The sequence below is a fragment of the Ipomoea nil genome, unplaced genomic scaffold (genome assembly GCF_001879475.1).
Source record: "Ipomoea nil cultivar Tokyo-kokei standard unplaced genomic scaffold, Asagao_1.1 scaffold2694, whole genome shotgun sequence".
Lineage (NCBI taxonomy): Eukaryota > Viridiplantae > Streptophyta > Magnoliopsida > Solanales > Convolvulaceae > Ipomoea > Ipomoea nil.
In genome coordinates this window covers 23,012-49,674 of record NW_017619122.1, presented here as the reverse complement: position 1 = coordinate 49,674, position 26,663 = coordinate 23,012, and the positions used below count along the sequence as shown (strand labels likewise).

General features: G+C 44.8%; 2 protein-coding genes across 2 annotated transcripts; one reads left to right on the top strand and one right to left on the bottom strand.

The window, feature by feature from the left end:
• The first annotated feature begins 624 nt into the window (after positions 1–624).
• On the top strand, positions 625–2,078 carry LOC109155230 (alpha carbonic anhydrase 1, chloroplastic-like). The gene is made up of 5 exons (XM_019302950.1): positions 625–923; positions 1,016–1,122; positions 1,408–1,510; positions 1,668–1,853; positions 1,946–2,078. The coding sequence occupies exons 1-5, from the start codon at positions 645–647 to the stop codon at positions 2,066–2,068; spliced, it is 798 nt and encodes a 265-aa protein (XP_019158495.1). The 5' UTR covers positions 625–644; the 3' UTR covers positions 2,069–2,078.
• A 771-nt stretch (positions 2,079–2,849) lies between these two features.
• LOC109155143 lies at positions 2,850–3,722 on the bottom strand. The gene has a single exon (XM_019302876.1). It carries the CDS (start codon positions 3,720–3,722, stop codon positions 2,850–2,852), a length of 873 nt encoding a protein of 290 aa, XP_019158421.1.
• Positions 3,723–26,663: the final 22,941 nt, after the last annotated feature.

Below are 26,663 nucleotides of genomic sequence, written 5' to 3'. Positions count from 1 at the left end.
ATTGTATAAAAAATGTACATAATTGTATAAATAAATACACATAATTGTATAAACAAATACACATAATTGTATAAAAAAAAACACATAATCACGTCAACTCCCTACCTAACTTACCAAAACGACGTCGTTTTGGGAGGCGCCGGGCGCACAGTGCTACGCGCGCCGTGATGCAGTATAACAATTGGTTCCACTTAGTGTTATGTGGACCATAACAAAGAGTACATTTTTAATATACTAAATGTACATTCTTTTTGTACTGAATGTACATTATACAATATAATATACCCTTAGTACAAGAATAATGTACATCCCCTAAATACAATGTACGTTATTTTTGTACTGAATATACATTATTTTTGTACTAAATTGTACATTATTTTACTTAATAAAAAATATGGTCCACACAATTTGTAAGAACCATTATCCACAATAATGACTGCAAATCAACCCACCATGATCCACAATAATGTTTGCAAATCAACCCATTTGATTTTTCAACGCTAACATTAGTATTTTATGATTTTATACCAACTGGGGCAAAACTTTTCTTGGCAGGTTTTGATATAGGTTGATCTATATATACATATATGTGAGAAAGTGCACACAAAAAGTGTAGAATAGGAAGAGGGGATTTGGCAGAGAAAATGGCAATGTTATTTTTGGTTGCAGGTCTGTTGTGTATCCTAAAACCCATATCTTTTGCCCAGGAGGGCTCGGTATTTTTTAGTTATTCGGGCTCAACGGGCCCGGACGGTTGGGGTAGTTTAAGCCCGGACTATGCAACGTGCTCCAGTGGAAGTTCACAGTCCCCCATCAACATCGTTAACGGCGAGGCAGTGATAAACTCCAATTTGAATGCCTTGGATATACAATTCCGTGACTCCGTTAGTGCTACTTTGGTTAACAATGGCTTCAATGTTCTGGTCAGTTTTTTGTTTTTTTTTTCACTAGAATGATATTATATTGTCATTTTGCTTAATGAGACTAATTTAAGTGAGTATTGGTCAAACTTCAGATGCGTTTCGATGGAGATGCAGGAGAGTTGGTCTTCGGCGGTAAAAATTTCGCCTTGAAGCAAATGCACTGGCATTCTTCTTCTGAGCACCAAGTTGACGGAACTCAGTATACCCTCTTTCTACTCAAACTTATTTCTTGACACCTAACACAACATCATGTAATTCTTTTTAAAAAGTTGAATCTCCAATTCAAGGGACACAGGGCCAAATGCCGCTGTGCACAAGAAATTTGTCCACTTTAAACATAATACCCATACTACGACTATCGTGTTTTGAACCTTAATTTCTTATCCTAAATATATACTTATTAAACCAGTGAGCTAATACGGTGTAGGCACATCAAGTATATTAAACATTTGGAATGTTTATTTATATAAGTAAGTGATTGCAGATATGCGGGTGAGATTCACCTAGTCCACAATGCGGCAGATAGCAGCGTGGCTGTGGTATCAGTTCTCTTGCAATCAGGCCAATCTGATCCCATTATTGCCAAGGTGATCAAACTTTTACCCTGATGGTTTGCATACTTGAGACGAGACGACATACATGTTTTGTATGGGTTATAAGCTAAAATTCTATGAGAAAATAAGATTGTGGTATTAATCTCTAATTTCATTCATGCAATTGGTGTGTTAATTGGTGTTGGATCAGGTACAACAACAATTAGATGAGTTACCAAATAAACAGTCAAATGAAAGTCCACCTGAAATTGCATTGGGAAATGTAAATATTCAAGAATTAAGCGGATTAACCACTACGGATAAATACTATACTTATACCGGTTCTCTCACTACTCCCCCATGCACGGAAGGTGTTACATGGATAGTTATAGAAAAGGTACAAGATAAATAATTTTTTTAAAAATATTTTCATAATTAATTATCATTGATGGTTTTTTTTATGGGTTTAACGGCAAAAATGAATTTCAGATTGGCTCAATCTCAAATGATCAAGTTGAAGCTCTGAAACGTCCCATGGACGATGGTAGCAAGACTAATGCAAGACCAGGGCAGGCCATGAATGGACGAAGCGTGGAGGCTTACCAAGCTTAATTTTCTTGAAAACTCGGTCCAAGTACGAATACGTGAAATTGTTAACCCGATCATTTCAACTATGTGGAGTTTAGTTGACTCTCAAATACTATAAAAAAAAAAAAAAAAAAAAAAAAACTACTGTATTTTTTCTAATAAGGATGGTTGATTCAGATGTATAGACAGCCATCCAAATAAAATTCTCACCAAATAAATAAAATAAATTGCTAGTTGAGATATAAAGAAAAAAGAGTAATATGATACATGTTTTTACTTTTTTACTTGGCATACTCTTATTTATTTTCGTTCCATCAATAAAAATGATATTGGAAGGTTAGTGAAGGTGAAATATATAAAAGTTTATGTTTAATTTTACATCAGTTAATTTAGTTTTAACTAATATTTATATTTATTAACTACAGAACAAAAATTTAAACATAAAACAAATTAAAGAAAATATATAAAAAGAAGTGATTTAAATTTTAAATAATAAGTGTGTTGGGATGAATGAGACAAAAAAAAATAAAGTAAAAAAAAAAAATTAAAAGACTTTCATTTGAAACAATATAGTTATTTTCTGCGGTAAAATTGTTGTAAGTATCATGCTCCATCAAAACCCAAGTCTATTTACATCCCCAGAATTACTGAACTGTCATGGTAAATAAAGCTACTGGAAAGGAAAAGAAAAAAAAAACAAAAAAAAAACAAAAAAAAAAAAACAAAACATTTATACTAGCAAGTCAACGATAAGGAACAGAAATTGAACGTGCCACGTCGGATCGACAGCTCACCACGGCGGTGATCAATTTCTCGCTTTGGGTCCCACCCGAGCAGCGTCTGCGTCAAAAGTCTCCGAAATCACCGCGCTAATTTCGTCCGCTCCCCACGACTGCGACCTCCGCCCGGATGCGAACCGGTTCATCAACCCCAACCCGGGCGGCTCAGCCACCGGTTCAGTACTTATCGGAATTTCACGAGCTTTTTTTGTCTTCACGCTCTTCCTGGCAGGCACTGGCGGCTCCCCCTTTCGTTCCTTTTCAACTTTCTTCGCCGATTTATGATTCCGGTCTGACAGGAACATGGATACGAACCGGGAATAGAACCCGAGCTTCCGGTTCTCTCGGCCGCTCCGGGATCTTTCCACCGGTTTCTCCCTCTTGGAAGAGGATCTTCTCCGGCGGCGCTTCGATCTTACTCTTCCCATACACGAAACCTTCGGAGACGACGGTTCGGCAACCGGTTTTCCTATAGACTCGGTCCGCCTCGGCGGAAATAGCCGGATATTCGCCGGCTTATTGCACGTCCTCCGTTTAGACTCGGCGTAGGTCGTCTTCTGACCTTTGGGCAGCCCGATGATGGAAGCTTTGGGCTTCAAAAACCTCTGGGAGCCCGAATTCGAACTCGGGTGGGTCGTCGTCGGGTTCGGATTGATACCTTTCGTGGACTCCTTCCGCTCCAGGAAAGCGTTTCTGTCGAACCAGTCAAACTCGGCATCTTTTGATAGCCAGAACGACTCCGGTGGAAAATCCGGAGTCACTTCCTTTTCTTCGACGTCGTCGGAATCGTCCTTGTCGTCGCCGGCTCCGTCTTCAGCCAATGTCTCGCATGCGATTTTCCGGTCAGCTCCTCCGCCTGCGCAGGCGGAGACCAGGGTTTCAAGATCAACCTGAGGCATTGTGGAGAAAGAATGAGGGGAGGGGAAGACGACTTCTGGGGATTGGGGAGGAGGAAGAAAATGCGTGAGTTGTGAGTGAAAGAATTTTTAAGAGACGTGAGTCTTAAAGTACATATATATATATATATATATATATATATATATATATATATATATTTAAGGGAATTTATTTGTTCACAATTACTCCGCATATTGATCGTGCCTGATCAGAGTAATAATATACTAATATGATAAGGGGTGTTGGATTCAAGTCAAGATTATTTAAGTAATATGACTATGGTAATTTATATTAGAGCTAATATCATTTTTTGTCTTAAATTTATAAGTATCAGTCAATTTTTTTTTTTTTTTTATTTTAGAGTTAATTTCATCGGAGATTCTTTGTTTTTGGCAGCAATCTCAAATTTAGTCGCAGACTATCACTTTTGTCATTTAATATCCTTGGATTATTATTTTTTGGACACTTTTAGTCCTTCTCGTGACTTTTACAATTTTTAGTAAGGACATTTTTATCTTTTTCATGTTTTTCTTTTGTTATTTTTCCGGTTCCAACAGATTTAATTGGTTTAGAACTTTAGGTAACCTTTGATTTTTAGTAATCATATTTTTCAACCGATTTTTAGTAAATTCATAAACCAATTAAACCGGTTGAAACCGGAAAAATAACAAAAGAAAAATATAAAGAGACAAAAATTCCCTTACTAAAAATAGGAAAAGTCATGAGAAGGACTAAAACTGTCCAAAAAATAATAGTCCGCGATGTTAAATGACAAAAACAATAGTCTGGAACTAAATTTAGAATTGTCACCAAAGACAATGGAACTCTGATGAAATTAATTAACTCTTTTTTTTTTAATATAACATTACTTAAAATATAACATTCAAACAAACAAGTTAATATTATGTTTCCACAATTCAATCCAAACACAGAAGTTAATCTTACATTCCTAAATTTTAACATGAAAAATACTTGGTGTACTCTCATTTTATACTCCCAACTTGTACTCCCTCTCACATGTTCTTGATTTAGACATTTTTCTGTGAATCCACATGCTGAAAATAACCAATCCTGGTTTGCCACCTCAGGGAGTACAATTTGGGAGTCTATGTAGTAGAAATCTTTTAACATTACTTTTCATTCTCTCAAGAAGTAATCATATTACTTAAAATAATCTCACATGTCATGAACCAAAAACCACCTAATAGTATTCTATATACTTGATATATTCATATTTTTTTTTTGGGTGACAAGAAAAATTAAACTTGCATGTATTATCCAATGGTGTACATTGGTGAACCTCGTTCTTGAATAATAACTAACAAATCAAATAGAAAAAGTAAATCACACTAAGAAAATTATGTGTAATGAATTCAATCGGAAGGGTGTTAGCAAAAATCTAATCCCTAGCGTTAATATTTAATTATACTAAGTAATATTGATATCAGTATCAACAATAGACAAAAGTCAATATATATTTATTGTTGAGAAAATTTCAATTTTGGTCCACTGACTATTGCACTTGTGTTAATTGCAACACTTGACTTTCAAAAATGTTAATTTAGTACCTTGACTATGCAATTTCTATCAATTTTGGTCACGCCGACCAAATTGCCGGCCAAATCTCAACAAAAAAATTTAATAAGTCAACTAATGAGGGTATTTTAGTCATTTTACTTATTTTTTTCTTTCTTCTCCCATGAGCTTCTCCATTTCCAGTGAGCTTCTACATTTCCGGCGACCAATACCTTCAATTCTTCGCCCAATGTACTGAGATTTATTTTCTCCCTGTTGGGTTGGAGAGGGATTTGGCTTGGCTGGGAAGGGAAGGGAACGAATGCTTTTGAGTTCCTAGTCGCCGACACCATTCCGGCCTGAGTTCAAAGATATAGAGAGAACGACGAACACGTGAGTTGTGGTGTGCACATGGCAAAGCGCGTATACCAAGTTTGGAAAGGAAGCAACGTGAGAATTTTGTCTTTTCTTGCTTTTGTAATCTCGCCATGGCAAATTAACAAAGGTGGATTAACGAAGACCACTGATGGATTTAATTAACTCAGGGTGGACCCGAATCAATAAATCCGGATAAGAACGTAATATAATAAATAATAAACGAAATATAGAACGATGTCGTAAAGGTTGATGGGGACCGTATATTATATTAATTGCCGTAGTATTTGGCTATTACAAAGATCCGATAGGACAGTGTGTAATAAGTGTAGAATATGTAATGAATCGCCCTTTTTTAGGACAAGGAGGGGGTTTTTTATACAAGCCAAACCCCCCAACCGCCTCCCTTTAAATCGGGGGTGGTTAGATCTCAAGTTTGACCGGGCCCGGGTGGACCGGGTCGTGTCGGGTCCCGGGCTCGGGTGGTGCCGGGCTCGGGTATGACCGAGCTCCACGTAGGTCGGCTTGGGTCGGGGCACCTCCATGGTGCTCCGGGTCCGTGTTGGTCTTGGGCACCTCCACGGTGCCCCGGGTCCGTGTTGCTCCTGGGCTCCAATGTGGTGCCCCGGGTCCATGTTGCTCCTGGGCACCTCCGTGGTGCCCCGGGTCCGCGCTGCTCTTGGGCACCTCCGTGGTGCCCCGGGTCCGTGTTGCACTTGGGCTCCACCAAAGTGTTCCGGGTCCGTGTTGCTACCCCGGGTCGGGTCGTGGGTATAATATATCCATCATCAGTCTCCCACTCTCTTCGTTGCGAGTAGGAGTCAACGAATGAGAGTATCCGTGCGTCGACCCGAGCCCCCTAGGTGGAAAATTTCGAGCTCCAAATTTTAGCTGAGGTGCCTTATGCCAAGGCGTCTTGGGCCGAGGTGTCATGAACCGAGGGCGTGATGCCTTGTGCCGAGGTGTCTTGGGCCGAGGTGTCCTGAGCCGAGGTGTCTTGGGCCGAGGTGTCCTGAGCCGAGGTGTCTTGTGCCGAGGTGTCTTGCGTTTTTTTTTTTTTTTTGGCCACCCCGGCACCAGCCGCGGTGGACCTTGGCAGCTTGCCGAGGTGGACCTCGGCAGCTCGCCGAGGTGAGCCTCGGCAGCTCGCCGAGGTGGGCCTCAGCAGCTCGCTGAGGTGGGCCTCGGCAGCTCGCCGAGGTGGGCCTCGCCGAGGGTAGACCTCAGCACGCTGCCGAGGGTAGACCTCGGCACGCTGCCGAGGTGGTGCCAAGGTTCACCCCGGTGTTGTGCCGAGGTGCGTTAGGCCAATTTTTTTTTTTTTTTTTTTTTTTTTTTTTTTTTTGCCGTGTGTTAGCCTCTTCAACAAAGTCCTATGAGACTATGTCATCGGGCTCTCCCGTCGGGGTTGGTACGAGACGCTGGACCTCATGCCCCCTTAGGGTACGTTAGCCTCTCGGGCTAAGTCCTTCCGGACTACGCCACCGGGCTCTTCCGTCGGGGTTTGTACGCGAGGTCGGACCTCGTGCCCCCTTAAGGTGCGCCAAACCGGTTGGGCCCAGTCCTGCCGGACCAAACCACCGGGCTCCTTCGTCGGGGTTTGTACGCGAGGTTAGACCTCGTGCCTCCTTAGGGTGCGCGTTAGCTGCTCGGGCACAGTCCGACAGGACTGTGCCACCAGGCTCTTCCGTCGGGGTTGGTACGCGAGGTCGGCCCTCGTGCCCCCTTAGGGTTGATGTCCAGCTTGACCACCGGGGCGTCTCGGTGGGGGAGGGGCCCATCTAGCAGGTCGGCGTCGGTGAACGTGATGGGCTCCCTCTTTGGTTTCTTCTCGTGGGGGTACGTGTGACCTCCCCCACGTACAAGCTCCTCATCCACCTCTTCCGCTCGGCTGGCGAGTCCCCTCCCTCGGGCCCCCCAAAGATAACGTAGATAGCCCGTTTCTTCGGGGGCTGGGAGTCCTCCGTCGTCTTCTCCTCTTCCTCGGAGCTGTGGTCGTGGTGGTCCCTCTTGCGGGGAGCCGAGGTGGATGGCGCCTGGCCACCCCCATTCCGCCATACATTGCCCTGCTTCTGGCCCTGGGCCTGGTCCTGCGCCTGGCCGGGCTTCTTAATGAATTGGCCGAGGTAGCCCATTTGGATGAGCTGCTCGATTTGTCTCTTTAAGAGGATGCATTCGTCTGTATCGTGTCCCTTCTGCATGCCGAGGTGGGACTCGGGTCCCCCGTCCCGGTGACCCCCGCGGGCCTGCCTCTTGTCGCGGCGGGGCCCGGGGTCCGTGGCTCGGCGACCTCCGGGTGACTGACTGTCGTCGTGCCTGCCTGCGGGAGCAGGATTCTGCTGGTGGAGGCTCATTAGCGGCAGGCCTTGGGCCCAACCTCTCTCGGGCTGGCACCCGGCTGCCCAGCCTCTCCGTGGCGGGCCTGGTTTGATTTGACCTCCTTCCGTCGTCCTCCTGACGTCGGTCGCGTCGTGAGTCCCCTCCTCCCCGTGTGTCCGTCCAACGGGGTGAATTGACCTCCCCCTGGGTGACAGGTACCTGGGGTGGTCGGGTGCTTGGACCGCTGCGCCCCCGGGTGGAGGCAGGTTGAGGAGATGCAGGTAACCTTCGGTTGACGCCTAGGTCGGCAGGTATACGAACCCGGAGGTCCGCCACGACTCGGGCCAACCCTGTGGAGGCTTGCTCGAAGACCGCCACCCCCTCCCGGATGAGGTCCAGGTCCTGAACAGGGGGGGGGGGGGATTAAGGAGCTCCACCACTGCGGGGGTTGGTGAGCTGGGCCCTCAGATCTCCCCCCGACCTGGTGGCGTTGGCCGGTTGGATGCTTGGGGCAGGGGCCCCGTTGGGGCCGTTCCCGTTCGCGACGGGCTGGGTGTCGCGGGAACCGTTGGTGTGGCGAGAGTTGGATCTCGATCTCGTCATAGTAGCTGGTCGCGATAGACCACTGGATATAGAACACGCTTGAGCTGGTACAACAGCTCTCAGCAAGAGCACCAATGATGGATTTAATTAACCCGGGGTGGACCCGAATCAATAAATCCGGATAAGAACTTAATATAATAAATAATAAACGAAATATAGAACGATGTCGTAAAGGTCGCTGGGGACCGTATATTATATTAATTGCCGTAGTATTTGGCTATTACAAAGATCCGATAGGACAGTGTGTAATAAGTGTAGAATATGTAATGAATCGCCCTTTTTTAGGACAAGAAGGGGGTTTTTTTATACAAGCCAAACCCCCAACCGCCTCCCCTTAAATCGGGGGTGGTTAGATCTCAAGTTTGACCGGGCCCGGGTGGACCCGGTCGTGTCGGGTCCCGAGCTCGGGTGGTGCTGGGTTCGGGTAGGACCGAGCTCCCCGACCCGAGCTCCACGTAGGTCGGCTCGGGTCGGGGCACCTCCATGGTGCTCCAGGTCCGTGTTGGTCTTGGGCACCTCCACAGTGCCCCGGGTCCGTGTTGCTCCTGGGTTCCAATGTGGTGCCCCGGCTCCATGTTGCTCCTGGGCACCTCCGTGGTGCCCCGGGTCCGCGCTGCTCTTGGGCACCTCCGTGGTGCACTTGGGCTCCACCAAAGTGTTCCGGGTCCGTGTTGCTACCCCGGGTCGGGTCGTGGGTATAATATATCCATCAACCACTAAGACCGCCCAAATTAACGAAGACGTTAACGAAGGTGGATTAACGAAGACAACTATGTGTTTTAACGAAGGTGTACGCCGGCCAATTTAATGGCGAGACTGGATTGTGGTCACATGCCCGGAGGTGTTGACGAAGGTGGATTAACGAAGACTACTGTTTTGCCCCCATGAATAAAAAATTTAAAAATGTTTAAGTTTTTTCGGTGAGATTTGACCGACAATTTAGCCGGCGTTACCAAAATTAATAGAAATTACATAGTCAAGGTACTAAATTAACATTTTTGAAAGTCAAATGTTACAATTAACACAAATGTAATAGTTAGTGGTCCAAAATTAAAATTTTCTCTTTATTGTTTTATTATACAATATAACTTCTATTACAAATGGTTGTTTGTTAGGCTGGAATTCCTAATTTAGGATCAAAAGACTTCAAACTTATCGAACAAGCTAAGTCATAGTCCACTAGAGTTCAATACTTTAATTTATAAAATTGAGAAAAGACTAGCTAGTTGTAATATTTTTATTTTTATTTTTATTTTATTTTTTAATATTATTTGACATAACCAAATTAAATGTTACGATATCTTGTGATTTATTTCCTCCACTTAGTTTTCAAGGTAAGAGCGGTGAGGACTCTCAAAATTTGGATACAATCTTTTTGTTTATAATTACAAATTAAAATTAAAGTCATAGTATTAGCATGTGCCAAGGGAAAATTATGCTGTGCAACCACGGATGCAAAAAAAAACCGACATCATTTTGACGTCCGACTTAAAAAAATATATTATTTAATTTCGATTGGCGTTAACGGCGTTATGTTGTGTATAATTTGAACTATATATCCAAAATGAATGAACTATATATCCAGAATGAATGAACTATATATTCAAAATGAATGAACTATATAATTTAAATTATGCACAACATAACGCCGTTAACAGTACAGTAATCAAAAGTGAATCTTTTTTTAAGTCGGACGTCAAAATGACATCTTTTTTATAACCGTGTGCACCATGCATGGTGCACACGGTTGCACAGCATAACACTTCTGTGTCAAGGGAGTTGAGTGTGTCCATGATGATATATTGATATACCAATTTTTTTTTGGATAAATTAGGAAATGTTTTTATTGATGTAATAATAATAAATATATGGGAACAATAATAATAAATATATTTGAAAATTGAAATTAACAACGTAAAATCATTATATATATATATATATATATATATATATATATATATATATATATATATATAATTAATTAATTAATTCTAAGTGAAAACTTAATTGGAGGGATTTTCAACTGCTTTAATTGACTGGTATGGAGGGGTTGGTCAATTTTGTGGAAAGTATGGTATATATAGGTGGGGTTTGGTTTTGTTCATTACACACTCATTTTTCTAAAAGTTCATCAGTCCATTTTTTTTTTTAATAATAATATATTTTTTTTATTGTCAAAATAAAAGTGAAGCTGACTAATTTTCCAAAAGTTTGATTTTTCTTTTTTCCAATCCCCTTTCTCTTTCCAAAGAATGTTTTAACATTGTAAACTTATCCTTTACATCCCGTTTTGTTGCAAGTAGCTAGGGAATATGGGAAAGAAATTGCAATTCCATGAAAGATGTATATCTACAAATCTATACACAAAAACAAATCTAATAAGAGCCAATAATGTTAGGCCATTAACTGGAATAAAAAAATGTCGGTAATTGTTTTTTCTTAAAATGAATGGTTCATATTATTTTGATTTTAGTAATTTTTTAATGATTTTTCTTATTTACTCTATATTATATTATTTTTGTGCCTTAAATAACCCTAAATTCCGTTAGTATAAACTTTAGTAACGAAATATTCCGTTAATTATTTATTATTCTTAACATACTCATTAATTTATATAAGAAAGGTCTTAGTTTCGAACCTAATCCCAATTATAGTTGGCATAATTGTTAAACATATATTATGAATATGTTAAAATGTATTTAAAAAATATATAATATAAAATTTAATACAAACTTTTTTTCAAATAATTAGCCCGACTAATTATATAGCATTCAAAGTTGCATCAAAGATTATAAATCGGGAACTTTAAAAATCATTTGATTTTCTTGAATTATTTAAAAAAAAAACAAATTTAGGTTAAGTTATATATATATATATATATATATATATATATATATATATACACACACACACACACACACACACACACACACACACACACACATTTAATTAATATTCTTTTGATTATTTAGAACAAAACTTAATATTTCAATTATGCTTATCCATTATTGGAATGATTTAGGTCATTATGATATTAATATTTTTTTGTATTTTTTTTTATAATGGTACAATTAACATTACTTTACAAATATTATACTATTATTTTTTTATCGGACAAAATTGTTCTTACATCATTGTTAGACCTGCGCGGCCTAACTACAAACTTCTTGATCATAAACACAATTACACATGGACTCTAATTAAAACGGTAGGACCATTTTTCAAATAATTGACAATGTTAACATCCTTCTAGCTCCAATTGAACAAGTTTACACATCAGAATTTTATCAATGCATGAAAACTTCTAAAGAAATTTGTAAGTTAATTTTTACTATATCCTTATAACAATATCTATTGTAACCATATATTTTGAATTATTTATTATCATCCTCTATTTACAACAATTTTAGCAATTGTCATTGACAAACTTTCAAAACAATTTGTCTCAACAAGGAATGAAAATTAAAAAAATCATTGATTTCATTATTGTTGGTGAAAAGTACGTACGGCACTTTATTAATCTTATTAAATTAAATAAATTAGTAGCTACAACAAAAAATAATACATATGCATTTAATTAATTTAGAATTAGATGTATATGATGCTTTATTTAAAAAAAAATTATTTATTATAAAAAAATTTAAAAGAAATATAATTTCATTAGTTATATTATCTTTATTTTCTACAATTCAAAGATTCCTTACCTTCAAATTTATTAATTTGTTATATTCACTACATTGTCCATTGTCTTTGATAGGGTGAGAACCCCGGCCCAAGATGGGTTGGCCCAACAAGGGAACCCAAGATAAGGAACGTGGGCTAGCAGTGAAAGAAGCCCAGTGGGGACTTGGGCCGAGTCCAGGAGTCGGCCCAGGCCCAAGTCCACGAAGGGACGGCTTAGAGCCGTTAGGCGAGCGTCGAGAGGCCTCATTTAAGAAGACCCGGCCCCGGAGCCGTTGGAGGCATTTAAGGCAGGACTCGGTCAGACTGTTACGGATCCAAAGAGCCGTTGGCCGATCCGGTAACGACACCCAACGACTCGATAGTTGTAACTAGCCTTGAAGTCAGCCATTAATGGCCTTCAAGTCGGTAGGAGGAGAGCCTGCTATATAAAGGCTCCACCACCCTTATAATCTGGACAAGTTCATCCCAAGAGAGAGGGGAGACACACTGAAAGTTATTACGAGTTCTGACATTTCTTTGCAATTCTGTGCGAAAGGTGAATCCACCAACTAAGGTTGTGTTGGACCTCCCTGTGCCTGAAAACCCAAAAACCAACACTGGCGCCGTCTATGGGGAGCGATACAAGGAGCTACGTGACTCTCTAAGCTAGGCGAGTCCTGAAGTCGAACGAAAAAGCGTCACGAACATATCGGAAGGACGAGACCAAGCAAACAACCGGAAAAACGGGATAGAGGCAGATCTAAGAGACCAGTTGAACCAACGAAATGCACAGAGCCAAGGAAACGAAACGGCACCGGTGAACCGGCAGCCGCCTATGATACCCCTAACCCCGGAACAATTCCACGCGATCGGGCGAGCCTTCGCCGACGCGAGTCGAGGAGTGAGGGAACAGTCGGTTTCTCGGCCGGTGCCTCGCCATCAACAACTGTCCCAGAGGCCGGGAGACGGACAGGAAAATCGACGGGCGGAAAGCCAGCCAGTACGATCAGTCCACTCAAGGCTGGGTCCGAATGCTGGGCGGCAGACTGCGCAAGAGCGACTAGGAGAAAGGGAGCCCAGTCGCGCACCAGCGGGGCCCTGAGATCGGGAAACCGGTCGAGAAAGAGCTCGCACCAGAAAAACTAAGACTCGGACAAGACGTACCGAGCGAGTAACGCACAACGATGACCGACCGGCCCAATCTGAGGTCGACGAAAGTACGGAATCCACAGGAAACCGCACTCACAATGAAGGCGACGTGGCCCAATTGGCCCGAGAAGTACGAGATCTGAAAGAACAAATGGGGGGAAAGACCAAATCCCCTGGGCAGACGTTGCTCACAGCTTTGCCATTCTCTTCCGAGATCATGTCCTACAAAGTGCCCGGCGAATTTAAATTTCCAGAACAAGCCACCTTCTACGGATCCGGAGACCCGCGCGAACATCTGCTTAGCTATCAAGCCAAAATGCAGGTCTTGGGAGTGCGAGACCCGGTGATGTGTCGCGCCTTCTTGCCCACGCTGAAAGGTTCAGCACAAAGGTGGTTAGTGGCGCTGCTTTCCAAGTCGATCCATAGTTTAGAAGAATTGGCCGACCGCTTCATGAGCCACTACGCGGCCAACATCAAGCCTCAGAAGGACCTGACTCACCTGGGAGACGTTCACCAAGAGGAAGGCGAATCTCTGAAAACCTATCTAGCTCGCTGGCAGAAAGAAATCCAATCTATTGAGGAGGTCGAGGATCAGACTGCGCTCACCTTCTTCATCGAATCTTTACGGTCCGGTCAGCTATACCGAGACCTGAGGGATAACCGCCCGGCCACATACGCGGAAGCCATACACATGGCCAACAAGGAGCAAGCCATGAAGCACAAACGACAACGCTAGGTTGGGGCCGGCGGGAAGAGAACGCGAGCCGAAACGAAGGAAAGGCGCCCAAAAGCAACCCGGCGACCAGAGGTTAGACGACCATACGACAAGCCCGTCGCACACCCTTACCGGCCGATCCCCGAACGGCCAGTACATGAGATACAAGCAGTCGCTCCTCCCCCGCCTCCGCCGACTGACGACCACGCGATAAGCGATGAGGCAGGTAAGACCTCTAAATACTGTCGTTACCACAAGTCTTACACTCACAGCACGGAAGAGTCCTTTTATTTGAAGAAGATCATGGAAGGTATCATCCAGCAAGGGACCCCGCCTCCTAATTAGTGGAGGAGGAAGTCGGCTACTCGGGGAGACGGGGATCTCACCGCCGCCGCGGAGAGCAGCCGGGGCAAGCAGTCGGCTTCTGAAGAGGACAAAGCCCAGTGGCGTCAAAAGCCAGTTATTAACATGATAGTCGGCAGGCCCGAGGGTGGCGACTCGGCGAATACCAGAAAGGCCTGGGCTCGACAGGTATACGTCGGGACGATATACGGGCGTGAAGAGAGCTCGAAGAAAGCGTGCCGAGAACCGATCACGTTCACTGACAAAGATCTACCCGCGGGAGAGACACCGCATCGGGACGCATTGGTTATAGTGATGGATGTGAACGGAGTGGTTGTTCGGCGAATCCTGGTCGACACCGGAAGCAGCGTCAACGTGCTTTACCTCGAAACTTTCACCAAAATGGGATTGACCCGAGAACAGCTTAGCCCCGTCAAGACTCCACTCGCCGGTTTCACAGGGGACTCGGTGGAGGCAGAGGGGTCCATCACCCTACCTGTCGAGATTGGCAGTTATCCCGACGTACAGAAGCTCAGCATGAAATTTATCGTGGTGAACTTAGTCTGCTCACACAATGCTATACTTGGCCGACCGGGTCTGGAGGATTTGGGAGCACTAATTTCCATCGAGCACCTTTGCTTGAAGTTCCGCACGCCCAATGGGATAGGGACGGTGCGTTGCGACAGGAGAGTCGCCCGCGACTGTTACCTACAAGCCTGTAGAGGAATGGGCAAGCGTGAGATGCAAGTCCATGAGATCACGGAAAGACCCCCAAAGAAGATGATGATACCTCGCCCTGAGCCGGCGGTGGAATTGGAAGAAGTCGAGATCGATCCCGATCAGCCGGATAGGCGGGTCAGAATTGGAGTCGGCCTCCTTGAGGAAGTACGAGAAGGGGTCATTAGAGTGCTCCGAGAGCACCGGCTGGTTTTTGCCTGGGGTCCGGAGGACATGCCTGGTGTCGACCGATCCATCATTGCTCATCGACTCGCCGTAGATCCTGGCCATCGGCCGGTTGTGCAGAAAAAGCGATATCTCGCCAATGATCGGAGGGAGTTTGTGAAGAAGGAGGTGAGCACGCTGCTGGCTGCGGGCCACATTCGAGAGGTTAAATACCCCGAATGGTTGGCAAACGTAGTTCTCGTACCCAAGCCCCCGACTTGGCGGATGTGCGTTGATTACACCGACCTCAACAAGGCTTGCCCGAAGGATTCGTTTCCCTTGCCTCGGATTGATCAACTAGTCGACGAAACCGCCGGGTCGGCCCTGATAAGCTTTATGGATGCCTTCAGAGGGTACCATCAAATTTTCATGCACCCGGCAGATGAGGAAAAGACCGCATTTCTGACACTGGACGGAGTGTATTGTTATCGAGTTATGCCCTTCGGACTTAAGAATGCCGGAGCTACTTATACCCAGATGGTGGCCCGGCTGTTCCAAGATCTGCTGGGAAAATCCATGGCCGCGTACGTAGACGACATGCTCGTCAAGAGCCAAGAAGAGGGCGAGCATGCGAGGGATCTGACCGAATGCTTCCAAGTAATGATAAGGTATAATCTCCGACTGAATCCTAAGAAATGTGCCTTTGCAGTGCAAGGCGGAAAGTTCTTGGGATATATGGTCACTAAACGAGGCATTGAGCCTAACCCCGAGAAGGTTCAAGCTATCATCGACATGCAGCCTCCCAGTACCGTCAAAGACTTGCAGCGGCTAACTGGCCGAGTGGCTGCCCTTAGTCGCTTCTTGAGCAAGGCGGCGGATAAACCTACACCCTTCTTCGAAGCCATGAAGAAGAAGGAAGGCTTCGCTGGAAGGCCGAGTGCCAGCAGTCGTTCGAGGAATTGAAGCGGTACCTTTCTACGCCTCCCGTACTGTCCACCCCCAAGGTGGGTGAGCCTCTGTTTTTATACTTGGCCGCTTCCCAGAAGGCGGTGAGCTCTGTGCTGGTCCGAGAAGAGGAACATACACAGCACCCGGTATATTATGTGAGCCGCCGAGACACGGTACACGGCCTTAGAAAAGATAGTCTATGCGCTGGTGATCACCGTGCGCAAGTTAGCGCCTTATTTCCAAGCCCACACTGTTCGAGTGCTGACTGATCAACCTTTGGGGAGCGTCTTGCGGAACCCCTCGTCGTCCAGTCGCCCGGTGAAGTGGGCCGTGGAATTAACCCAGTAAGGGATCGAGTATCAGCCACGGCCTTCCATAAAAGGCCAAGCCTTGGCTGACTTCTTGGTCGAATGCACAGCAAGTGAAGAAGAAAAGGTACACACTTTGGATGATGACTTCGGCGAATGGTGGGAGATGCACGCGGATGGAGCCGCCAGTCGACAACATTGCGGGGGTGGGGTTATGCTAATCACTCCAGAAGGATTCCGACTGTATTACGCCCTGAGCTATTTGTTCCCAACATCCAACAACGAGGCCGAATATGAGGCAGTGCTAAATGGTCTTCGACTCGTCAAGGCACTGGGAGTCAAACGATTGCGGATCAAAACTGACTCTAGATTAGTAGTTGGGTAGATCTCCGGCACGTGTGAGGCTAGGAACGCCCGGATGACCCTTTACAAAGAAAAGGCAGTGGAGATGCTAAAAGAGTTCAGGGCCTACGAAATAGAATATATCTCTCGGGCAGACAACGTGGAAGCCGACATACTGTCCAAGATCGCATTGGAAGGAGTGCCGGATCACCTCGTTAATATTTGTCAGAAGGAAGAGCTGAGTCGGCCGAGTATCGAGGAGACGCCGTTGGAAGTCCAACAGGTGACCCGCGCAGAATGGGATCGGGAAAAGAATCCCGAGATGTTTTGGATCGAAGACATCCGACGGTTTAAAGAAACAGGCGAGTTACCCGAAGACCCAGGAGTCGCCGCTAAGGTTCGACGGAAGGCCCCTTCTTTCCAAATCCTCGATGGACAGCTATACAAGCGGTCATTCGGGGGTCCTCTTTTGAAATGTCTGCTCAGACCCGAGGCCGAGAGGATAATGGACGAAACCCATAGAGGCATCTGCGCCGCCCACTAGGGTGCCTACACACTCGCCTGAAAACTAGTCGTCCAAGGATATTACTGGCCGACCATGATGCGGGATTGCATCGAGTGGATAGCGAAGTGTGGCGTGTGCCAAGCCTTCGCCAGGAAGGACACGCGGCCAGCCACCTTTTACACCCCGGTCACCACGGCCATCCCTTTCGCTAAATGGGGAATCGACCTGTTGGGACCATTGCTCGTCGCCCCGGGAAGCTTAAAGTTTTGCGTGGTGGCCATCGATTACTTCACCAACTGGATCGAGGCCGAGCCGCTAGCCACCATCACCGAATATCAATGTCGACGCTTCCTATGGAAGAAGGTGATTTGCCGTTTTGGCCTGCCCGAGCATATCGTTAGCGATAATGGTCGACAGTTCGACTGTCAAGCGTTCGCCGGCTTTTGTCGCCGACACAACATCCGTCACACCAAGGTCTCCGTGGCATACCCCCAGGCATCCGTGGCATACCCCCAGGCCAACGGACAAGTCGAAAACGCGAATCGGACCATAGTGGACGGGATCCGAAAGAAATTAGAGGACATCGGAGGGAATTGGGCGGATGAGCTTGACCGAGTCCTATGGGCCTATCGCACTACGCAACGACGAGCGACCGGCGAGAGCCCGTTTTCCCTAGCATATGGCTTCGAGGCCAAAGTTCCGATAGAAGTTGTAGATCCCACTCATCGAGTCCGTAATTACTCCGATGAAGAGAACGAAGTGAGCCTTCGAATTGAGAAGAATTTCCTAGAAGAAAGAAGGGAAGCCGCGGGTGCCCGGATGGTTGAATACCAACAAGCCGTGAAAAGGTATCGAGATCGAAGGATCCGCCCACGGACCATCAAAGTCGGAGATCTCGTGTTACGAGACCGGCAGGCGAGTCAACCCACGGAGGAGGGCAAGTTCGCAGTCAAATGGGAAGGACCGTACCGTATTGCCGCGGTGATCCAAGCCGGCACCTACAAGCTTGAAACTTTGGAGGGCAAGCCCGTGGACCGGATCTGGAACGTCATCCATTTGAAGAAATTCTATCAGTAGAAAGAGGTTAGCCATGTACGCGCGCCTAATTTTCAAAACTTGAATAAAAAGAGCACGAATTATGGCCAAATTCCGCTTGGGCTCGGCGAGTATATCAAGAAACAACGGGGCACTGACCCTTAACTGTTTCTAAGTAAAGGAAAAGCCTAAGGAGTCGCCTCGACTGAGGGACTCGGCAAGAGAGATAGGAAACAAGGGCCCAGACCCTTAGTCGTTTCCGAGAAAAAGCTAAGAGGAGTCGCCTCAACTGAGGGACTCGACAAGTATATCAAGAAAAAACGGGGCACTGACCCTTAACAGTTTCTAAGTAAAGAAAAAGCCTAAGGAATCGCCTCGACTGAGGGACTCGGCAAGAGAGATAGGAAACAAGGGCCCAGACCCTTAGTCGTTTCCGAGAAAAAGCCGAGAGGAGTCGCCTCGACTGAGGGACTCAGCGAGTATATCAAGAAACAACGGGGCACTGACCCTTAACTGTTTCTAAGTAAAGAAAAAGCCTAAGGAGTCGCCTCGACTAAGGGACTCGGCGAGGGAGATAGGAAACAAGGGCCCAAACCCTTAGTCGTTTCCGTGAAGAAAAAGCCTAAGGAGTCGTCTCGACTGAGGGACTCGGCGAGTATATCAAGAAACAACGGGGCACTGACCCTTAACTGTTTCTAAGTGAAGAAAAATCCTAAGGAGTCGCCTCGACCGAGGGACTCGGCAAGAGAGATAGGAAACAAGGGCCCAGACCCTTAGTCGTTTCCGAGAAAAAGCCAAGAGGAGTCGCCTCGACTGAGGGGCTCGGCGAGTATATCAAGAAACAACGGGGCACTGACCCTTAACTGTTTCTAAGTAAAGGAAAAGCCTAAGGAGTCGCCTCGACTGAGGGACTCGGCAAGAGAGATAGGAAACAAGGGCCCAGACCCTTAGTCGTTTCCGAGAAAAAGCTAAGAGGAGTCGCCTCGACTGAGGGACTCGGCGAGTATATCAAGAAAAAATGGGGCACTGACCCTTAACTGTTTCTAAGTAAAGAAAAAGCCTAAGGAATCGCCTCGACTGAGGGACTCGGCAAGAGAGATAGGAAACAAGGGCCCAGACCCTTAGTCGTTTCCGAGAAAAAGCCGAGAGGAGTCGCCTTGACTGAGGGACTCGGCGAGGGAGATAGGAAACAAGGACCCAAACCCTTAGTCGTTTCCGTGAAGAAAAAGCCTAAGGAGTCGTCTCGACTGAGGGACTCGGCGAGTATATCAAGAAACAACGGGGCGCTGACCCTTAACTGTTTCTAAGTAAAGAAAAAGCCTAAGGAGTCGCCTCGACCGAGGGACTCAGCAAGAGAGATAGGAAACAAGGTCCCAGACCCTTAGTCGTTTCCGAGAAAAAGCCAAGAGGAGTCGCCTTGACTGAGGGACTCGGCGAGTATATCAAGAAACAACGGGGCACTGACCCTTAACTGTTTCTACGTAAAGAAAAAGCCTAAGGAGTCACCTCGACTGAGGGACTCGGCGAGGGAGATAGGAAACAAGGGCCCAAACCCTTAGTCGTTTCCGTGTAGAAAAAGCCTAAGGAGTCGTCTCGACTGAGGGACTCGGCGAGGGAGATAGGAAACAAGGGCCCAAACCCTTAGTCGTTTCCGTGAAGAAGGCATAGAGAAGTCGCCTTGACCAATGGACTCGGCGAGACCAAATCCTTGACTAAGAAAGTCCAACAAAATGAAGGAGCCCGAGGCCTTAAATTATTTTAAGAAAATTCAAGAACGGAAAAGAGATGAAGACAATCAAAGGGATCAAAGGAAGATTTCATTAATAATAAAGGCCCGAGAGGGAGGCCAGCCCATACAAAAGAAGGCTATCTAAAAAAGACTAGCCCTAAGCTACTTGGGGGGGGGGGGAGTGTCGACGTTGACCCTCTCAACTTGCCCTCCTGCCGTTGGTCCAGCTGGAGGAACGAGTGAGGAGTCTTCCGCCTGAAGAGGCGGCTCTGCAAGCTCTGTGGGCTCCGCCACCGGGAAAGCTGTCGGAACTGCGGACTTCACCACGGGGAGAGCGGCCGGATCCATAGTCGATGCGGGCTGATCAGTCGCCGGAAGGAGGTCCAGCAGTGGTTTGAGGCCCCAGCTCTCAGGAGTGAAGGCAGAATCACGAGCCAGCAGAGCGGCATAAGTCTCCGACTGAGCTTCACGGAAACCAAGGCGATAGTCACGCTCGCCCAGATCCAGGAGATAGTCACCCCCCCTCCGGTGTCGCCAGCCACTCCTGGGCGATCTCCTTCTGTCGAGCTGCCACCGCCGCCTTCACGTCCACCTCGAAGGCCGCCGACTTCTTGTAGTCATCCACCGAAGTCGCAGCGATAGTCGCGACCTTGTCCCGCTCCTCCTCCCACTGGCGGGTGACCCTTAGCATCTCGGCGGTGTGCACCTCCACCGACTTGGCATGCTTAGCCTGCTCTGCCAAGAAAGCCTCCTCAGTTTGGTGCACCCGAAGGGCCAGAGACTGCAGCCCGTTCTTATAGTCCCTCAGTCGCCTATGCATTTCCATCTGGAAAGTGAGGTTCTGCAAAGTGACAGGAAGTCAGATAACGAGAAGAAAAAGAGCTAAAAAAAGGGTAGGTCGGAAATAATCACGCGGTAGGATTGGCGAAGAGAGGCCTCGATGATGTACTCGTCCGGCATGGCGCGAGTCGCCTCCATGTCCTTAGGAAGAAGGACATGTTCAGCCGAAGAGTGGACGGAAGAGGTGCCTTGCCAGATCTGGGCATCCTCGTCCACCTCGTGACTCAACCGGATCCTCTTTGGAGCCGGCGCATCCGACTGCTCGACTGGCCGCTTGTTGCTTGGACTCTCAGATGGCGGAGGAGGCGGCTGTCGAGTAGGCGAGATGACAGGCGATGGCGTCAAGTCGACCACGGTACGTGGTGGTAGAGGAGTTGACCTTGGAGCCGGTGACGGTTGGGAGGAAGAGGCAGCAGCAGCGCCGGTGGCGCGTTGAGTCAGTCGGCGCCTCATCTTTTCAGCTCTGTCGACCATCTCTGGAGTCGGAGCGGCAGCCTCGTCGGAATTGGTGGAGTCGGAGTCGTAAGGGCCTGTAAAGAAGAAAGGTTAGTGTCAACAATCGAACAAGAAAAGAAAGTGTTGACTCAAAGTGTTTTGTCAAAGTTATGTGCAAAAGGAATTCCAAATCTATAAAGGAATACCAAGCCTAAGAGGAGTAGTTATTGAAGAGTACTAGTTCTAAAAGGAAGTGTTATTGAAGTTTTTAGTTTTAGTCTGATTAGGAATAGCTTTATTATTCACGAATTTGTTAGGAATAACTATTATAAATAGGGGTTGTCCTTTCTTGTAGAATTCAAGCATTCAACATTAATCTTGTGAGGTACGAGAGTTTTTGAGAATAGGATACTAAATTCCCCTAGAAAGTAGTACATGTGTTTAGGTTTCAATAGTTTGGTAGGAAAGATCATTCTATTGTGTAATCTCAGGTTCCAAACAGTGTACTTTAAATATTGAGCTTTTAGTGGATTTAGGCAAGTTCTCAAATTGAGAAGTGCCTCGCAGATTAGGGTTGTTTGCCGGAACTGCGTTACAAATTATTTGTGTTACAACTTCAGTTTCGGTGCTGCGCTTTACAAATTTTCAATTGGTATCAGAGCCAAACTGCTTAAGTTATTAGCAGGATCCTAATGGAGTTTCCCAGAGAAGGACTGTCAAGCACTAGGCCACCTGCCCTCATTGGCACGAATTTTTCCTACTGGAAAGCCAGAATGCAAATATACATCTTGACACAAGGAGAAGGTGTTTGGAATGCTATAGAAAACGAATGGAAAAATCCAGTTGATGATAAAGGGAACATAAAACCTAAAATTGACTGGAGTGAAGAAGAAAAAACAGAATATAACTTCAACTCGAAGGCAATGAATGCAATCTATGGAGCTGTGAGCGAAGATACCTTCAAACTGATTGCCTCCACTCGCATAGCCAAAATTGCGTGGAGTATATTGTGCGATCATCATGAGGGAAACACAACTGTAAGACAATCTAAGCTTCAGATGATACAAACTGAATTTGAAAACCTGAAAATGGAAGAGGAAGAAAGCATCACCCAATTCAGTGCCAGAGTTTTAAGTATATCCGGAGATGCATTCAACTTAGGCGAACCTATACCCGAACATAGGATCGTCAAAAAGGTACTACGCTCACTACCCGGAAGATTCCAAATGAAAGTCACCGCTATTCAAGAACATAAAGATCTAAACACCTACAAACTGAGTGATCTAATGGGAAATCTTCAAACATATGAGCTTGAGATACTGCAAAAAGGAAAAGATAATGACAAAGGAATTGCGTTCCAATCAAAGCAGAAAGGAAGTCCAGAAATTGATACTGAAACCATAGAACAATCAATCACTCTCCTAACAAAGAATTTCAACAGAGTTCTCAAACAATTCAACAAATTTAGAAACAAAAGTGCTTCAATCAATCAAGGGGACTTCCCAACTGGACAAAATTAATCTATTTCAAAAAGAAGAGACAGTTCAAATACAGAAGGAATACAGTGCTATGAATGCAAAGGTTTTGGACACATCCAATCAGAATGTGCCACATACTTGAAAAGGAAAAATAAAACATATATAACAACCCTAAGTGATGACTCAGATAGTGAAGAAGATGATAGCAACACAAATTTCGTAGCCTTCACCGCTAGCCATGAAAGCAACAATAGCGATGACATGCAAGAGTTACTAGAGGCATACACTCAACTAAATGCTAAGTGGGAGCAAATAATCAAGAAAAATTTGGAACTCATGGAAGATAATCACTATTTGAAGAATGAAAAAGAACGAATAGAGAAACAATACAAAGAAGCTCAAAACGAACTATTAGACTTCAAAAACAAAGAAGTTAAACTACTACAAGAAATCAAGGAGCTTACCGAAAGACCCAGGACTCCAAGCACAGACACTAGTGAGAATCATCAAACCGAGACACAGGAAGTGTCACAACAGCACTTCCGACACCGAAGAAGAATAAGGTGCTACTATTGCCACAAACTAGGACACATCAAAGCTCACTGCTACAAGAGACAGAATGATCTTTACTACAGACAAAACAACAGAGTATGGCCAACACAGAACAGAAATAATAGTAAGAAAATCTGGGTAAGAAAAGACCAAAATGTTGCATATACCTCCAAAACAAACAAAGAGCAAGATATATGGTACTTTGACAGCGGATGTTCAAGGCATATGACTGGAAATTCAAAAAATCTTGAGAACATCCAGTACAAAAATGAAGGGCATGTCACTTTTGGAGACGGTGGAAAAGGACAAATTATTGCAAATGGTACCTTGAATGTCCATGGGCTGCCTAAGTTGTCAAAAGTCCTTTTAGTACAAAGCCTAAAAGCAAATCTAATCAGCATAAGTCAGCTTTGTGAAGATGAACTCAAAGTAGAGTTCTCTAGTGACAGTTGCAATGTGTTTAATCAGAATCATGATTGTGTCATGATGGGAAAAAGGTCTACAAACAAATGCTACACATGGGATAGTGATCTATCCGGTTTACAGACAACCATCAGTCAAACACAATTATGGCACCAACGTATGGGACACATAAATTTTCATGACCAAGGAGCATCCCCAGGCTATTCATCAAACAGTGTGATCATTGATGATGTAACTCCAACAATAACCACTGATGATGACAAAAGTCCAAGAGTTGTTGAAACAACTGTTCCAACACCTCTGACTAATGATATGCAGAATTGCAGAACAGAAACAGAGCCAAATGAAGAAAAGGATAAAAGTCATTCTACTCAGAAAAATCATCCTTTGGAAAATATCATGGGAGATCTCAATCAAACAATAAAGACTAGAGGAAAGAAACAAGATTTCCACAAAATAAAAGGAGTATACTGCCACACCTCCAAGTTTGATCCCCAAAAAAAAAAACATTGATGAAGCCTTAAAACTGTAACAGATATACATGATTGGGGTATAAAGTTGAGCTATGACATATGTGAACAAAATATGAAGTTTGGATTGCACTTACAATGACTCCGAAATTCTGTCGAACAGTTGGGGCGCACCCAAATGCGAGAGGGGTTTGTATAAATGAATACAAGTACGAGACTGATTTCCAATCAAAACCCATTACTGTCCGGTTATTATAATAATCTCCATGGAAGCCAATGACATGAGTCTTCGGGTGACTTCATTTTCTTGCTACCACAACAACCCAGAAGAGAGCCTGGTGCGAAGGATCACCGGAAAATCAAGAAAAGAATACGGGGAAATCAGCATCTTCGATGTATCTACCATGGATGAACATGTCAGAACGGCTCCTCCATCGTTTGATGACGGCAGTTACGGTGGATACGCGCCACCGTACCAATCAGCCGGGGGATTTCCGGGAGAGTACGATGAAGTGACAGTTGAGCACTTTCCTCAATCCGTCCACAGTCCCGATCCCTATGGATTCGGGTCGGATCCGCACCCAACTTTCGGATCCTCTACCATTCCAGTTTCAAACGGCAATGGAAATCCATATGATCTCGGAGAAGATTCCACCGGAATATTCATCTCTGATGGCCCGGTGCTTCCTCCTCCAAATGAAATGCATGAGGCGGGCTTTGCCCTGCGTGAATGGCGAAGTTTGATTTACAGATCCAAAACTTTAATTTGTTGGTCCGACTTGAGCTTTTAAAGAAGCTGGGGAATCAAGAGAAGTTCCATAAAGAAGCTGATAAACAGTATTGGAAAGCCATAGCTGAACTGATTCCTAACGAGGTGCTCTAAACAGCTGATTTATGTACGACTAATTTTGAGATACAATCAATAGGCATCTGAGATTCCGTGGCTGTCGGATGGATTTTTGTTGTTTCCACAGAGAATATTCAGGCAATAAAAATGGGCTTCAACCATGTAATGGGTCACCGGCTTCAGCCTTGGCCCATTGTTTTTCAGTACAAATCTTCACACAATTCCCAATTTGTGGAAAGCTTGATTCCAAAATGATCATTTGATGACAAATGGACAAAATTATTAGGTCTCTTCTTTGAACCGACCAATGCCTAATAGTCTGTGAAATATATATAAATGATGTTCCCAATGGTTATATATAAAAAAAAAAAAAGGGTTGCATTTTTTCTGCCTCTTTAAGAGATTGGGTATGTCTTAGGGCCCATATAAGATCCAAAACCACTTGAACTTATCTATGATCAAATCCTCAACTTTTGTGACTATGTGGATCTACTTTACCACACATTGGTAAAATGTACAGAGACAGTGAAGAATTCTCTTCACTCACACATTCAAATACAAGTTTCAAAGTTTTTTTTTTTCCAAGAACTCCAGGAATCAAGTTTAGGGAGAGAAGAATCAACTAAGGGGGAGAAGAATAGGAAATCAAGTCACTATGAGATCAAGGTTTTTGCCAAAAATTTGACAAAGGGGGAGATTGTTGACTCAAAGTGTTTTGTCAAAGTTATGTGCAAAAGGAATTCCAAATCTATAAAGGAATACCAAGCCTAAGAGGAGTAGTTATTGAAGAGTACTAGTTCTAAAAGGAAGTGTTATTGAAGTTTTTAGTTCTAGTCTGATTAGGAATAGCTTTATTATTCACGAATCTGTTAGGAATAACTACTATAAATAGGGGTTGTCCTTTCTTGTAGAATTCAAGCATTCAACATTAATCTTGTGAGGTACGAGTGTCTTTGAGAATAGGATACTAAATTCCCCTAGAAAGTAGTACATGTGTTTAGGTTTCAATAGTTTGGTAGGAAAGATCATTCTATTGTGTAATCTCAGGTTCCAAACAGTGTACTTTAAATATTGAGCTTTTAGTGGATTTAGGCAAGTTCTCAAATTGAGAAGTGCCTCGCAGATTAGGGTTGTTTGTCCGAACTGCGTTACAAATTATTTGTGTTACAACTTCAGTTTTGGTGCTGCGCTTTACAAATTTTCAGAAAGGAAAATGAAAGGCATGGGAGAACTACCTAAGGTGGCCGCGCCGTCTGGCAACAAGCCTCGTTTAGCCATAGCTCAGTCCCGAGACCAGTACTTAACAGAGTACGGCCCAAAGCCCCTCAAGAACTCGCCACTCTGGATCGCATCTTGAGAGAAGACGGCGCGCCGAGAGCAGGGCTTGAATAAAGCAGCCGGCCACAAGGTCGGAAAGGTGAAGGAGGAAAGAGCGGGGCGAACGAAGAAGTAGAGGGGCTTCCAGTCC